Source organism: Lolium perenne, chromosome 5 (genome assembly GCF_019359855.2).
Source record: "Lolium perenne isolate Kyuss_39 chromosome 5, Kyuss_2.0, whole genome shotgun sequence".
In the NCBI taxonomy this organism is placed as follows: domain Eukaryota; kingdom Viridiplantae; phylum Streptophyta; class Magnoliopsida; order Poales; family Poaceae; genus Lolium; species Lolium perenne.
The window spans coordinates 223,555,432-223,569,427 of record NC_067248.2 but is presented as its reverse complement, the minus strand read 5'-3'; the positions used below and the strand labels follow the sequence as shown (position 1 = coordinate 223,569,427).

Below are 13,996 nucleotides of genomic sequence, written 5' to 3'. Positions count from 1 at the left end.
AAATCGTTTAAGGGGTGGCTAAGTGCAGCTAGCCGATCCATTAAATTCATTAGAGGAGTAAAATCATAAGTGTCATACCTAAAAGGGAGGCAAACTATCTTACTTTTACTCATTTGCGGTGCCCGATCCTTAAAGAAGCGTCCACCTTTTCTCCCGTTCGTTGCTATCGGAACCCACGATGCCGGTCATCAGCCGCTGTGGTTATCGGGAAAATGGAACCCCCATCACCCTCACAACTGTGGTGATTCTCGTGGCACTGGAATCTTGCCGACGGCGAGGAATTTCGTAAAAAGAATCGACCGCCCCTAGTCCCTGATGCGGGGCTGCCCATACATATGTACCCACCGCAGAGCCTGGCTAGAAGGCCGTGCCCACCTGTGGGTATAGGTCCAACGACTGACACCCTTGTGTTCGCCCCGACGAGTCGAGCTTGTCCACGTGCCTAGGCGCATCGATTCGTTAGCGGCCGGTCGATGATAATAGGGCTTGCATTGTATATAACATCTTGATGACACTTCCACAAATTTTGAACGTGGTAAACTGCTATAAAAGTGGTAATCAAGTTGGCTGTCTAGTGGCTTCTACGTGACACGGAGAGCTAGTATCAGCGGTGCCACCATTCGGATAAAGCAAGTTAATTACACATTCAACGCTTTTCTCCCTTGATATTTACTATAAGTAGTATATTTTCGTCCATTTTAAACATACTATTCTTGTGTAAAAAATTAAATTTTCATAAATTGTACTGTTGTTAGCTAGAGAGAGCATTTTCTTTGTTATTGTTGAGCTTTTTGTGTTGTTGTTGTTGAGCAAAGCTGGAGACAGAGTTTTTTTAGTGACCGTTTTCTATTTGATGGTGTAAAGTAAGTTCATGCACGTCCATGTTGATGTAGGCCTTGCAGCTTGCGCACACATAATTACAACAGCCCACAAAGAACTAGAACTGAAACAATGGCCCAGTCAATAGGTCTGGCCCGAATACCCAGTGGGCCAGCTTGCCTGTCTAGCCCTTGGACCGTTTGACGCGCGAGGCGCCGCCCTGCCGCCGCCACCGCCGCCAACGCCGCCGCCAGAATTTGCGAAACCAGCGGCGCCAAACCCGAGATGGAGCGCTCGGTGCGGGAGCTGTGGGCGGAGTCGCGCGAGCTTCTGGGCCTCCACGCCGAGGACGTGCCGCGCGCCGACCTGCCCCCGACGCCGCTCGCCTTCCTCCGCGACCACGTCTCGCCGGGCCGCCCGCTCATCGTCTCCGCCGCCGCCACCCGCCACTGGCCGGCCGCCTCCCTCTGGCCCACCGAGTCCTACCTCCCCGACGCGCTTCACTCCACCGACGTCTCCGTCCACCTCACCCCCAGCGGCCGCGCCGACGCCCTCGCCCCGCACCCGCACCCGCGCCGCCCCGGCGCCAGGTGCTTCGCGTCCGCGCACGTCCGCCGGGTCGACTTCCCCTCGGCCGTGCGGCTCATCAGGGGCTCCGACCCGGCCGCCGGTGTGGTGGCGTACGCGCAGCAGCAGGACGACTGCCTGCGCGGGGAGTACGCGGCGGTGGCCGGCGACGTGGACGCGCATGTGCCCTGGGCCAGCGAGGCGCTCGGCTGCCTCCCCGAGGCCGTCAACCTCTGGATCGGCAACTCCTGCTCCGTCACCTCCTTCCACAAGGATCACTACGACAACATCTACGTCGTCCTCTCCGGCGAGAAGCATTTCCTCCTTCTGCCCCCCACCGAGCACCACCGCCTCTACATCCGCGATTACCCCGCCGCGTGCTACGTCGCCGGGCAGGAAACAGAGGAGGTGCCGAGGCTTAAGCTGGAGATGGAAGAACCCGAGAGGATCGTGCCGTGGAGCAGCGTGGACCCATACCCGGCGTCGCCGGAGGAGATGGCAGCGCAGGCCTCGTCCTTCCCGCTCTACTTCAAGGGGCCAAGACCGATACACTGCACCGTCCGCGCCGGCGAGATGCTCTACTTGCCGAGCATGTGGTTTCACCATGTCAGCCAGAGCCCCGGGCCTAACGGGCTCACCATTGCCGTCAACTACTGGTATGATATGCAGTTTGACATCAAGTATGCCTACTTTAACTTCATGAGGTCACTGGAGATCAAACAATCTCCGTTGGACACTAGTGATGATGCTATCGAAGGTGAGCTCCAGGAGAAACGATTGAGCTGACAGTCTGATGGTATTTGCATTTTGGACAATGCCACACGGGCAGTATTTTCAGAATATGGGGCTTGGGTTTATGTGGTATTATGTGAAAGTTCTTCAAGGTTTCAGTTAGTTATACAGAGCTTGGATCTGGGTTACTGTCGGCGTTTGTTGTACCTACGTATACAGGTGCCAAATTGCCCATCAAGCTTGATTTACTAGCAATAGGACATTGTGAAAGGCTGTTAAACTTTTTTCAGAAAGCAGCATGAGTTGTTCTTTGTCGGATGGCTTACATTCTGCAGGTCTACTCTCTAGTCTCTACACACGAAGTCTTGTGCAAATTACGCACATAAGGTTTCCGTACCAGATCAAGCATAAGATGGATGACAGAGAGTATCAGTTGATGAGCTGTTCTGAGTCTGACAGTGTTATTAGTTCTGGTGCTGGTAAGGTAAACTAGCTGGCTGCTGCCAGTTCTACACCGCGCATACATATTTTCTTCAGTTCATTTGTTTGTAACAAAATTCTATTAACCTGTTGAATTGAAATGTACTTCCTTGAATTCAGATGTACCTGCTTGCTTAAATTTGTGACTGTTCTGAACTTCTGAAGTTCATTTGAAATATATTCTGTCTATTTTTTGGTTGTCATAACATAATACGGTTTTGGGTAACTGAAAAAACACGGAAATTCTAGAGCTGGTAGTTTGATATTCCTCATGTAGGCATTCATAAGTATAGACTGGCAACATTTCTCTTTATATTATAACCTGCTTGTGATGATTTTGTGAATTCAACTCACATCGTAGCTTCTTCAGCTTCATCACTTATTAAGTACGAATAATTAGCAGTCGTGTAGGTATTTCAGTAAACAACAAGATTAGTAATGCAAAATTTAAAATTGTAGACATGCCACTTTTCAGAAGTTGTTGCAGACAGTTTCTCAAGCTGCTTTGGCCAACTCCCGGTCCACAGCCACCTTCAGGAAGCTGCCTTCCTCGACCACCATCTGCACTGGCAGGAAACCGAGCCCATTGGCCACAGCAAGCATCACCTCTTTCATCTCAGCACGGAACTCCTCCAGGTCCACCGTGCCATTGCCGTCCCGGTCGAACTTTGCGAAGAGCCCACGGTAAAGCTCCACAAGCTCATCATGGCTCATGGCAGACTCATCAACACCAAAGTGCTTCTCAAGAACTCTGAGGCTCATGAGCTCCTGTGCCATCTCGGTGTAAGAGAGCAGGCCATCATGGTTGGTGTCGAGGGCCGCAAACCGGCCATCCACGGATGAGTTGAAGGCACCTTCGTCCTCGACAAAGCTTTGGATGGTCTTGCCATCAAGGATTTCTACACTCATGTTGTTAATTCTGAGGGTGTGGATGCAGCAGGGTTCTTTTTTGGTTGGTTCTGAAGAAGTCCGAAGCTGGCGCGTGCTGCTTATATAGGCTAATTCGCAGGTTTTTTTTTTCTCTTCATGTGTGCGCTAATGCTATGGATTTTTCAGTCAATGTTGCCAACTCCTAACTGCCATTGGCCGGTCAGAAGCAGCCTGCGGTTTTTGGGCATTTCAGTGCTATATTGCCAACTGCTATAACTAGCGTCCGTTGAGAGAACCACCTGTGGTATTTTATAGCCTGTGGTATGCTACGGGCATGGATTGCTTTTGAAGCGGCAAGTTGTTCTAATATTTAATTTGTTTTAATCTGTCATTTGCCGTGTAGTTTTCCATTGGCAAAATCTGAAGAAAAGTCTCTGGTCCGTCCGGTTTTGCCATGGTCGTTTCACGTTTTGGTTCTAGAGCAAATTCTATTCCCTCCGTTCCAAAATAAGTTTTACAGAGTAAAAAAAGTAAAAAAAAGTGGCGCAGATTTGTAGATTCACATATATATCTTGACGTGCTTCTGTGGTAAATACACACTCTCTCCGTTCTAAAATAGTCTACATCCTATCTTCAAAATTTATTTTGAAATAATCTGCATTCTAGCTTACAACAAACACTTCAAAAAACAATAACACTAAAATCGAAATGGTTTTACTCGGACGTTGTTATTATCAACATAGTTTCGATTGGTTGTTTTACATATCTAAGTAGTACTAATAAATGAAACACTAATTTGCTTTATTTTCTAGAATGTAGACTAAATCAAAATCAGGACGGAGGAAGTACGAATCTAAATCATATAATAAAATTATTTCTTGCCATTTAATAAATCGAAGGAAAATTGTTCAAGTCATAAGTTATTGATAGAGCATTCAAGTATGAAACTAAGTTCTTGTCCTCGGTGTGTGGCCCCTATATTTTTAAAAGAAATCGATTGTGGAATAAATTCAGTCAAGAGATAAATGTTAGTTGGGTGTAACAATATTTGCCCAAATTCAAATTTTAATGAAATATTTGATCGTGGGATATAATGGGATAGAAAGAAAAACTAGTGAGTCTTGACATCGCTCGAATGAAAATATATGCTAAATTAAATAAGACACGCACGAATAATTCACCTTGGTAAGCATAAAACAGGTCCACTGAATTACATGTGCCATGTTTTGATAGCTCAAGGCGTAAAATAAATGGCTTATATTATTATCCCAGTTAAGATGAAAATATAATAAATGACATAATGGCTCGACAAATGCAGCGCACAACAAACTTCCAAATTTTAAGAGCAAGAAGAAAAACTGAATAGCGGCTCATGCAAATAAATTTGGAGGATTACAACTCGATGTTGGCATATCTTGCATGTGAAGTATCCAATGCTGCATATTTAAAAGCTTGTTCACGTTTATGTCTAATGGAGGAGCCCATATGTAGTTCATTAAAACAAGATACAATTTTCTAATTTGGTGTTGCACGCCAGTTGTTCAAAGCCTCAAAAATCTAATCAGCCCCAGTTTCTAGTGCTGAAGTTTTCTTCTCGGGGACTTCTAGCTCTTCAGCAGTTTTGGAGTTAATCTCATATAGACTATCACGAAGTTTCTTGACTTCAGACTGCTTAGCTGAATACTTCAAGTTCAATCGTGCAAGATCCTTTTCACCTGCGGGTAATGCCATATTAGCTTCATTAAGTTTGTGACGCTCAAGTTGTTTCTCTATCACAGATGATGCCACATCTGACTTTTCTTTTAAGTCATCGTCAAGGGTTGTAACCTTCCTCTCTGCGCTAGTCATGGCTTCAGACTATCTTGAGGATGCACCGGCAATTCCTCCTCTAGCTTCCTGCATTTCAGTGGAGATAAAAAGGAGTATTTTCAACTTCTCTCGTGCAGAGGTGACTCAAGACGAACATGGGAGATTTGAAATCAGCCCCTGCAAGATCTCCTGGTGTTCAGGTTCAATAATAGTGGAGGCATTCGACGCCGGGACGGTCTTCTTTTGTGCTAACTCGGTGGCATCCACGAAAGGTTGTGTGAGGGAAGAAACGTCCATAAGAGGCACTATGGTTGTTGACATTTCCTTGGCACCTATTCATGTAAAAAATGAATGAGCACTATGACAAATAAAATGCAAGAATGTTTATAGAACTACCATGAGGAGATGCAGATAAATGACTAGAAATATCAGTCATTGGTGGCTGATACATTGCAAACGTATCTATAATGTTTGATGCTTCATGCTTGTTTTGCACCAATTGCTATATGTTGTGTTTACACTTCGTGGTATTTTTATACATTTTTTGGAACTAACCTATTAACAAGATGTTACAGTGTCAGTTCCTGTTTTCTGCTATTTTTGTATTTCAGAAAAGTTGTTATGAAAATATTCTCAGAATTGAACGAAACAAAAGCCGAAGTTCCTATTTTTCTGTCACGAAGACGGAGTCCAAAGGGGAGACGGTGAAGAACCGGGAGGCGGGCACACCACCCCTTGGTGCGGGCCCCCTGGCCGCGCCTAGGCATGGTGTGTGCCCTTGCTGACTCCCATGATGAGGAGGAAGTAGTTCTCCCTCGAGACTGAGGGCTTTACCAGTAGCTATGTGATTTATCTCTCTCTCTCCGATGGTGTGATCTTTATGTGATCATGAGCTTTGTAATATAGTTGAATAAGTAAATGTTACTCTTCATCTATTATGCTACTCAAGTGGTTTTATTAATGTGATCTCCAGAGACACATTGTCCCACCGTGTGTGGCTCTTAGGCTAAAGATTATAGAAATACTTATCATGAGTTATAATTTGTGTTGGATGTCTCTATGAAATTGTGGTGTTTGTTAGTACTATCTTTAGATGCTCAAAGACAGAGTGGGGTGTCCCTAGGTTTGAATGCGAACTTTAAGGTGTGCTTTTGCAGCCCTACACGGTGAATTGGTGTTAAGCCCTTGGCATCACAGTATCCAAAATTAAAACCCACATAGTTCGAAATCAAAACAATGTTTGAAACAAAAAAGCATAGTCCCGACGAGGTAGCATACGATGCACGAAATTTTGGTTAATCATGATGAATCAAATCGAAGGAGGACCATTGCCGCCATCAGCACCAAACGATGCAGCAGTAGCCTCTCTTTTTTGCATTCTTTGCTTCCAAGATCTCGGTCCTCGTGATCTCCCACCATTCTTTGGTGAGAACATCCATAGTAGTTGGATCCATTATCATCACTAGGTTCTCCTCTTTTTCCTCCTCAAGGCCGCTCCTTTTGTCTTCAAACTCGGCCTTCCTCTTCTCATCTTCTCTTATTACTTTCACTTCCTAATCTTGTCAAGTTGTTTCTTCTCATCCAACTCCTTCCGAGTTTGCAATTGCTCTTGTGCATTTTTGCTTCACGTTCATCATCTCCTCAATCTTGGAGGTCAACTTCTCTTGCTTGGTGCCTCTCCTCTTCACTTGTCTTCTTCCATCGGCCCTTCCTTTGTTTCTCCCTCCTCCCGGTGCATCATCACTATCATCGTCCAAAGTGATTGGAGCCCCATTGCGTGAAGGAGGAGCCTCTTGGTCCCTCAACTTCCACTTTTCACTATTCTTCACTTGTTCCAAGCAGGCAGCACAACGAGAGCAATATTTCTTGATTGTATCGTACCGGCCTTGAAGAGATCGCATCATGCAGCTTGCTCCATCAGTTGTCTTCGGCCTCAACTGGTGAAACTTGTCCAAAATTGACTGAAAATATTTCTTCCCGGGTTTATCAGTGTCAGTGACCGCGTCTAGAGAAATACTCCCCCACGCGTTGGGAAGAGCAATGTCCTCCTTCTCCGTGTAATTTGCAGAGCGCTTCGATGCCCCGGCTTTGATGACGGCGACAACGATCTCCTCAAACACCTACTCCTCCACCTCCTCTATCTCCTCTCTCGCTTTGGGTTCATACCCTTCGTCGAAAAGCGTGTAGTGGGGAAATAGTGATGTATGCAGTGCTCGGCTCTAGCATGTTCACGAACGATTCCGGAGCATCGCCCTCACTACAAGAATGAAACACAAGCGATCTATGGAATATTCACACAACGCAGATCCGAGAAAGAAGACATTGCTTACGTAGAAGTAGCGGTGGAATCCGCCGGAGTCAAGGAGGGGACCGTCACTGTTGGGGAGGTAGAGGAGTCGCAAGAGGCGGATGCCTTGCGCTTCAGCTTCAGTGGCCGCCCTCCCGTCGATTATGTCCGGTCCCAGTTTTGCGGCTTGGTCGACGGCGCGGAGGTAGAAGTGGTGGGCATTGTCACCGCACCGGGCGGGCTCTGCCGCTTCCGCTTCGGCGAAGCAGCGGTTGCCACAGGGACATCCACGAAACCATAGCAGCAGTTGAAATGTGTACTATTCACTATAAAATTCATCAGAATTTTTCTTTTTTGTGTGGCCTAGAATATAAAGTAGTTTGTATTGAGATTTTGCACCATTGTAGTATACATCATTGGCTATCTCTATAATTTTGATTCGGATTTAAAAAAATTATAAATTGAGTAACAGTAAAATGTAACTACCTAGGAGCCTTCTCAGCGCTTGGAGCTCCTAACCCGTCCGATTCGGTCGCCAATGGTTCAGATCAACGGCCGTCTCAACGAGAGTTGATGCGCTCACTTTCACCGCACCGCAGCACAAATCCTGGTTGGCCCAATGTGGAGGGCTGCTACTGTAGAAATGGACCTCGGTGTCTTGTCGTGAAGCGGGCCGACGGACGACGAACGGGCCGGCAGCTTGAGGGCCTCTTGTCTTCCCGACCCTCGCCTGGTCGCCCCCGACCCCGAGGCGTTTGGGTTGCGCTTGCGCCCTCGCCGCCATGTCCAGTCGCGCGGGGGACCTGGTGGAGACGAAGATGAGCGGGCGCGACTCCGCTCATGTACTTATCGTCCTCGTCCGCGACCTAAAGCTCTCCCTCCCCAACTCTCCATCGAGCAGAGCCTTTCCTCCACCGGCCGCCTCATGGTAAGTGCCCTCGCCTATTCCTATTTCCTCCTATGGTTCGTCCACATGCTACGGGAATCACTACTTGATATTTTGGGTTTAAGTCGGAGGGGGTTAATTGTGGCAGCTGGAATTGGGCGCTCTTCTGCACGAAATCTGGCATCGGTATGTCTAATGATTTGTTCTTGGTATTGTTGATGGACGTGATATTACTCAGGGAGTGGAAAGAATGGACTGAAAATAATTTGTCTATTAACATGTCATTCAGTATTTTTATTGCCAGATTTATTGACTTTGCATGTCAGGGTTTTGCCTTCTGTAATTGGTCATTGTGGTGTGTGTCATCATCTCCATAATAAATTCTTAGAGGAAAAAAATTGACAGGTTAATTTGGTCAGTCGAGGGCATATGTATTAGTTTATACTATACATAGTTCTAAAATAGCTTGTCGTTTAATCCTTGTGCGCTCTGCTTGGTTTGGACAATAAATTGGTTTTGTAAAGTTGTAGTCACAACTGATTAATTAGCAGTGATGAAAGAGGAGATGTCTTGTGCTGTTGTTGCTCCATACCAAAGGTGCGCTGGACCCATTAGGTTTCTATTTTTAAGTTGGTATCAGCTGATCTTTTCTTGCTTCTGACTCATACCGAGATAATATTTGTGCAGCATTGCAATTGAAATTCAGTTGACTGAAAACAAAGAGATAAAATACATATTTTCACTCAAGGGATGAGCAGCATGGAAACATTTGCAGTTTTACATACATGGTCGCTAGCATCTGTTACCTTTTTATTACATGCAATTGTCTTATGCATCCTGCTTGTAGTGATTTAAGCGTAATATGTAGTATCAATTTGCTGCTTGTTCATTAAAATTCGAATTTTTCAGGTTAACTTTTCTTTAGCCGATCCTTGGTTTTTGTCTTCCCCAGCATACATTTTATCTCTTTGATCTTGCAAAATAAAACAGGTCCGGTTCAGATACCAGCCTAGCATGTCACACCAGTCAGATTTATTTGTTTGTTCTCCACTTGTCATTTTAATTACTACGCTTTTTCTTACCGTAAACTAATGCATTTATTTCAGAAATACAGAATCTTACAAGCATGACACCGACATTCCATCTCTCAGCCAACCTTAAGTTTCAGATTGACAAACTTTGTTTGCGTTTCTCTTGGACAAAATGTGTAAATTGACCCCTATTTCAGTTGCATATGAAAATTTCTCTGCTACACAATGCCAGGATAAGAAACCAGTTGATGTAATGCCACAGATGAGTTCGATGTCAGAAAGAGGTTAGCTTATATTTTACTCGTTTGGTATGTCAGCAGGTTCAGTAAACTTATTTGGATCTTGCACAGCTGATCCCGTTCATGAAGTCAATTGTATTGCTATTTTTCATATAAAATACATGGATGGTGGATATTAGTTATTTGCATAATAACAAGACGTTATCTATTGCTATTTCTATGATGATGGTTCATATTCTTGTGTATATAACTGAGATGATGGTTTACGCTTGGCTTTGGGCTGCTTCAGTTTTAGTTTTGCCCTTGATATTGACATGAAGTCACATTGATAGGTTTATCAAATAAATAACTTGTATTCTTGCGACCAGTGCAGGATCAAGTTGAATTCTTCGATAAGGTGACCATCCTCTTAGAGTTGAATTATGTGCAACAGTAGGAGGTGCTAGCCTCTAGATGAATCAAGGTTGCGCTGTAATGTTTTACTTGACCATTTTATGCATTTTCTCATGATCAATAGATAAATTTAAAAAGTAAAGTAGTTATCTGAGTGTATTAGTTATGACTTATAAATATATCCCACAACCTGTGTTGTTGAATTATAATTCAAATTGTTCATTTTTCTTAACAAATGTTTCTATTTTTGAAGATTTTCTCAAATAGTTTTGAACTTATTTTGTTCTAAACTTATTTTCTTATGACGAGCAAGCATTTGTTGTGGGACTGGAAGAGATGTGTTTCAAAGCTAACAATCTAATTGATAAGCAAGAAATGTTTGAAACTGTTAAAGTGCCTAATTACTCATGTTTATAGTCTTACATGATTGCATGTTACAACTCTGTGTTACTTAGGGGCTTAGCCCACTGTTCAAATGTTAATTAGGGGCTTACCTCATTATTCTTTATCTATGTTTTATATCGGGCGAAATTTTATAATTGAGGGGATAATCTTACATTTGTGTTTTCATATTTCTACTTCGTTCATCTTGATTATTGGTTCAAGCATGAATATCTTTGAACTACAACCAAAGCAAGTATCTATATTATTGTTCATTCATATAGCTTCGAAGACAAGCAGACATATAATAGATGAACTTGACTCCCTAAAGACTCACATCCTTGCACTTGAGAACAAAATACTCTCTTGTGTTTGAGCTTTATGTGGTATGCTTTGGACTCATAGACTAACTGGTTGTCTCGTGATTCCTCAGTAGTACTGTCCGATTTTCCCTATTAAAAGAAACAACTTATTTTTTGGCAATGTCAGTAATTTTTCGAGGAAACGCTAAGGACCCTTTGTGTTTCATTCCATTGAAGGTAGGGTCTTTGTTACAAGCCTCCTAGGAGGTAAAACAACTGCAAAAAAAAAAAAAAAGAATCAATGGACATCCCAGGTCGCTGGTAGCACCACACCAAGTCCTAATGCACCTGCCTTGGCCCAAAGCACAGCTTCATCCTTGATTTTGCTAACTAGAGTGTTCACAGATGGTCTTATATTGTTGAAAATGCAGTTGTTTATGTGCTTCCATATGTCTGGCGTGAGCAATGCTGAAGAAGCTAAAGCCTTTGTGCATTTGTGTTGGGAGTCCTCTGTCTGGCGCTGATCCACCAATCAAGCAGCGAAGCTTCATTGGATGGTGGAGTGTAGATCAAGCGCAGCCATGGCAGTACCTGTGTCACACTTGCCGGGAGAATGGGCAGTGCAGGATCAGGTGACACATGGTCTGTGTTTCTTGGTCGCAGAGTGGGCATCGTAGGTGGTGCTGCGGTCCGTGGCGTGCGAGGCGATCAGCCGTCCAGCAGCGGTCCAAGACAATGGAAAACCTTGACTCGCGGTGGCGCCCATGTCTTCTATATAGGCTTCCAAGTGCTACAGGCAACTGATCCCTGGAAGGATGCGAGGTAAGCCGACTTAGGGCTGTAGTTGCCGCCCGTGGTCCATCTCCATATCAGCTTATCAGGTTCAGCTGACAGCGTCATGCTCTCAATGTCCGTAATTAATCATTCGAAATAAGAAACATGCCCCATCACTATCTCCTTGGTAATTATTTGTTTAGATTTTACTGTTTATAATAACATCCTTTTTTATGTCACAACTTAATATCATTTTTCAATTTGTATGCTCGATGCAACTATTTTTGTCCCATCTTTTGCGCACCTTATCAACTTATTATCCTCCTTTCTTACTGTTACAGTTGGTAGCTAATTCCTATTCATTGCAGGTTACTGCAGGCATTTTTATGGCGTGGTTCTGGTGATAAAAGTTGAAATTAGTACAGCTTGACTAATATAGGTAAGTCAGTTTTCTGACCCTCATATTAGCATATTTTTTGCTCAACCTAATAGTAACCTTGGTAAGATATCTACCAACAAAGCATTACACCAGCCTTGGTCAGCTACTTACCATTTTGTGTTTTGCTTGGTGAGATGAGCTGATCAGCGATTAGTAGTACCAAGTTAACGTGAATATATTATACTTACTAACTAAATAAGCATCATTTTGAGCCTCCACCACAAAGATGTAAAAATACTAGATATTTTTTTGTGTATGTTCCTACCATTTTTATACATAAAAGTATGATCAACTAAATTAGCCAGGCAGAACCATGTGGAACTCACTTGAGTATAGCCTGTAGGTGATGATGATTTTTCAAATTTCAGGTTTAAATTTCAGCATATTGAGTATACATACAAAATTAAATGTCATGTGTTCCTGAGCTAAGAATGAACTTTAAGTTGGCTGCTCGAAGACAATGTTTTCCAACATAGTCAATTTCTAGATCCACTTGATTTTATTTAGTTGTTGGTTCTTCAAGAGTTGTACACTACTAATTATATCCTAGACTGCATGTCCATTGTTTTGAACTTTCTTCAAATGTCATACAAATTGATTTTCAGTTGGTGTAATATTTTGGTTCGGCCGATTCAATTCTCGAGCCAGCATGATTTACAAGATTGCATTTGTGTGCTCATTTTTTTAATGTATTTTGCATCTAATGTTCCTCTTTAAAAGAAAGGAAAATTAAATTTGGTATGATGCAACTTTGTTAAAGACATGCATCCAACTGAAGGGCGAAATTGGACTGGTTAGAAGTGGTTGTTCGTGTTTAGTCAGTTTCTTTAATATTTTGCCAAGGGTATGTGCCAAATAATGATGTTCTGTTATGTAAAGATTCAGCTTTGTCCATATCTTCAATATACATCGTTTTCCTCCTTAAAATATGTGCCCTATGTTCTTTATGAAAAGCCAACCAATGCACTATATACTTTCGACTTTGAGACTGAATTGATTGTTTTTAATTGAAGAATATAACCAGTGGTAACCGAATGGCATAACGTGTCAGTATCTTTCCAGTAACCACCTTCGGCGAACGCGATGAAATCATACTAAACAATAATCTGATGGAATTCAACCACAATAAAACATTTATATGCCCTGTATAAAAGTATGTATGTTGGCAGCCCACACGATTGAGGCCCCGTCTGCAATATAGAGGTACCTGACTGTACCCAAACAAAAATAATTTAATTTCCAATTTTTTCAGAAAAGGGTGAACTTTTCATATGTTTGTACACCATAGCTATAGCTATCATTTCTATAAATATGGGCGGGCGCGGCAACGCGCGCATTCATGGTCTAGTTTAAATTATGAGTGTTTGAAAATAAAGGGCTACGTGTAGCTCGGCTTTCGTTTGAAGTTTTCCCTATGTCCTAGACCATTTGGAACATCAGAAATGACTAGGTGTTCAACAACAAGATCTGTTAATCTCTGCTGAGTAACGTTATCATGCTGAGTAACGTTATCATAAAAAAATCAAATCTTGTGCCATGGATGGCTTTGCTGCGGGAGAAACATAGCGAGACCTGGAAGGTAGTGGTCAAGAAGATGAAGCTTAAAGCAGAATGCACTAACTTCTTTGTGAGTGGAGTTGGTTAGCTTTTGTTTCTGGGTATTGTTCCTGATACGTAAACTGATAGCCCAAGTTTTTCTTTCTTCTTGACAAATAAGCTACGGAGTACTTTTTTAAAACATAAATAAGCTACTTATCTAATCGTTAATTTCCTAAGAATCAGGGAAATTTCGTGCCTCTTCTCTAACAATAAGTGATTTGTTGCGGTTCTCTCTTTGATCTTGCGACATCTGCGGTAACTTTTGTTTGATCCGGAGAAATTTATTTCATTGATTTCTGTTCCTGATACGTAAACTGGTAGCACCAGTTTTTTGTTTTTCTTGAAAAATAAGCAACGGAGTACTTTTTAAACATAAATAAGCTACTTA

General features: G+C 43.1%; 2 protein-coding genes and 1 long non-coding RNA gene across 5 annotated transcripts; 2 read left to right on the top strand and 1 right to left on the bottom strand.

The window, feature by feature from the left end:
• Nucleotides 1-989: 989 nt before the first annotated feature.
• Nucleotides 990-3,859, top strand: LOC127302056 (lysine-specific demethylase JMJ32). Of its 3 annotated transcripts, none has more exons than XM_051332404.2 (2): nucleotides 990-2,602; nucleotides 3,074-3,859. In XM_051332404.2, the coding sequence occupies exon 1, from the start codon at nucleotides 1,105-1,107 to the stop codon at nucleotides 2,170-2,172; it is 1,068 nt and encodes a 355-aa protein (XP_051188364.1). In that variant the 5' UTR covers nucleotides 990-1,104; the 3' UTR covers nucleotides 2,173-2,602; nucleotides 3,074-3,859. The 3 variants fall into 3 exon arrangements, with proteins under 3 accessions (XP_051188364.1, XP_051188363.1, XP_051188365.1); XM_051332403.2 differs by having other exon boundaries at nucleotides 3,058-3,859; XM_051332405.2 differs by lacking the exon at nucleotides 3,074-3,859 and having other exon boundaries at nucleotides 990-2,337; nucleotides 2,454-2,717.
• On the bottom strand, nucleotides 3,094-3,507 carry LOC127302057 (uncharacterized). Its single transcript, XM_051332406.1, has one exon. It carries the CDS (start codon nucleotides 3,505-3,507, stop codon nucleotides 3,094-3,096), a length of 414 nt encoding a protein of 137 aa, XP_051188366.1.
• Nucleotides 3,860-8,267: 4,408 nt separating the features above from the next.
• On the top strand, nucleotides 8,268-12,888 carry LOC139831095 (uncharacterized). Its single transcript, XR_011745565.1, has 4 exons — nucleotides 8,268-8,492; nucleotides 8,599-8,636; nucleotides 10,094-11,618; nucleotides 11,939-12,888. It is a non-coding gene; the product is annotated as an uncharacterized lncRNA (long non-coding RNA).
• Nucleotides 12,889-13,996: the final 1,108 nt, after the last annotated feature.

Bases quoted from the DNA above. Each gene is read 5' to 3' on its own strand.
- LOC127302056 (XM_051332404.2), top strand. From the start codon at position 1,105: ATGGAGCGCTCGGTGCGGGAGCTGTGGGCGGAGTCGCGCGAGCTTCTG.
- LOC127302057 (XM_051332406.1), bottom strand. From the start codon at position 3,507: ATGAGTGTAGAAATCCTTGATGGCAAGACCATCCAAAGCTTTGTCGAG.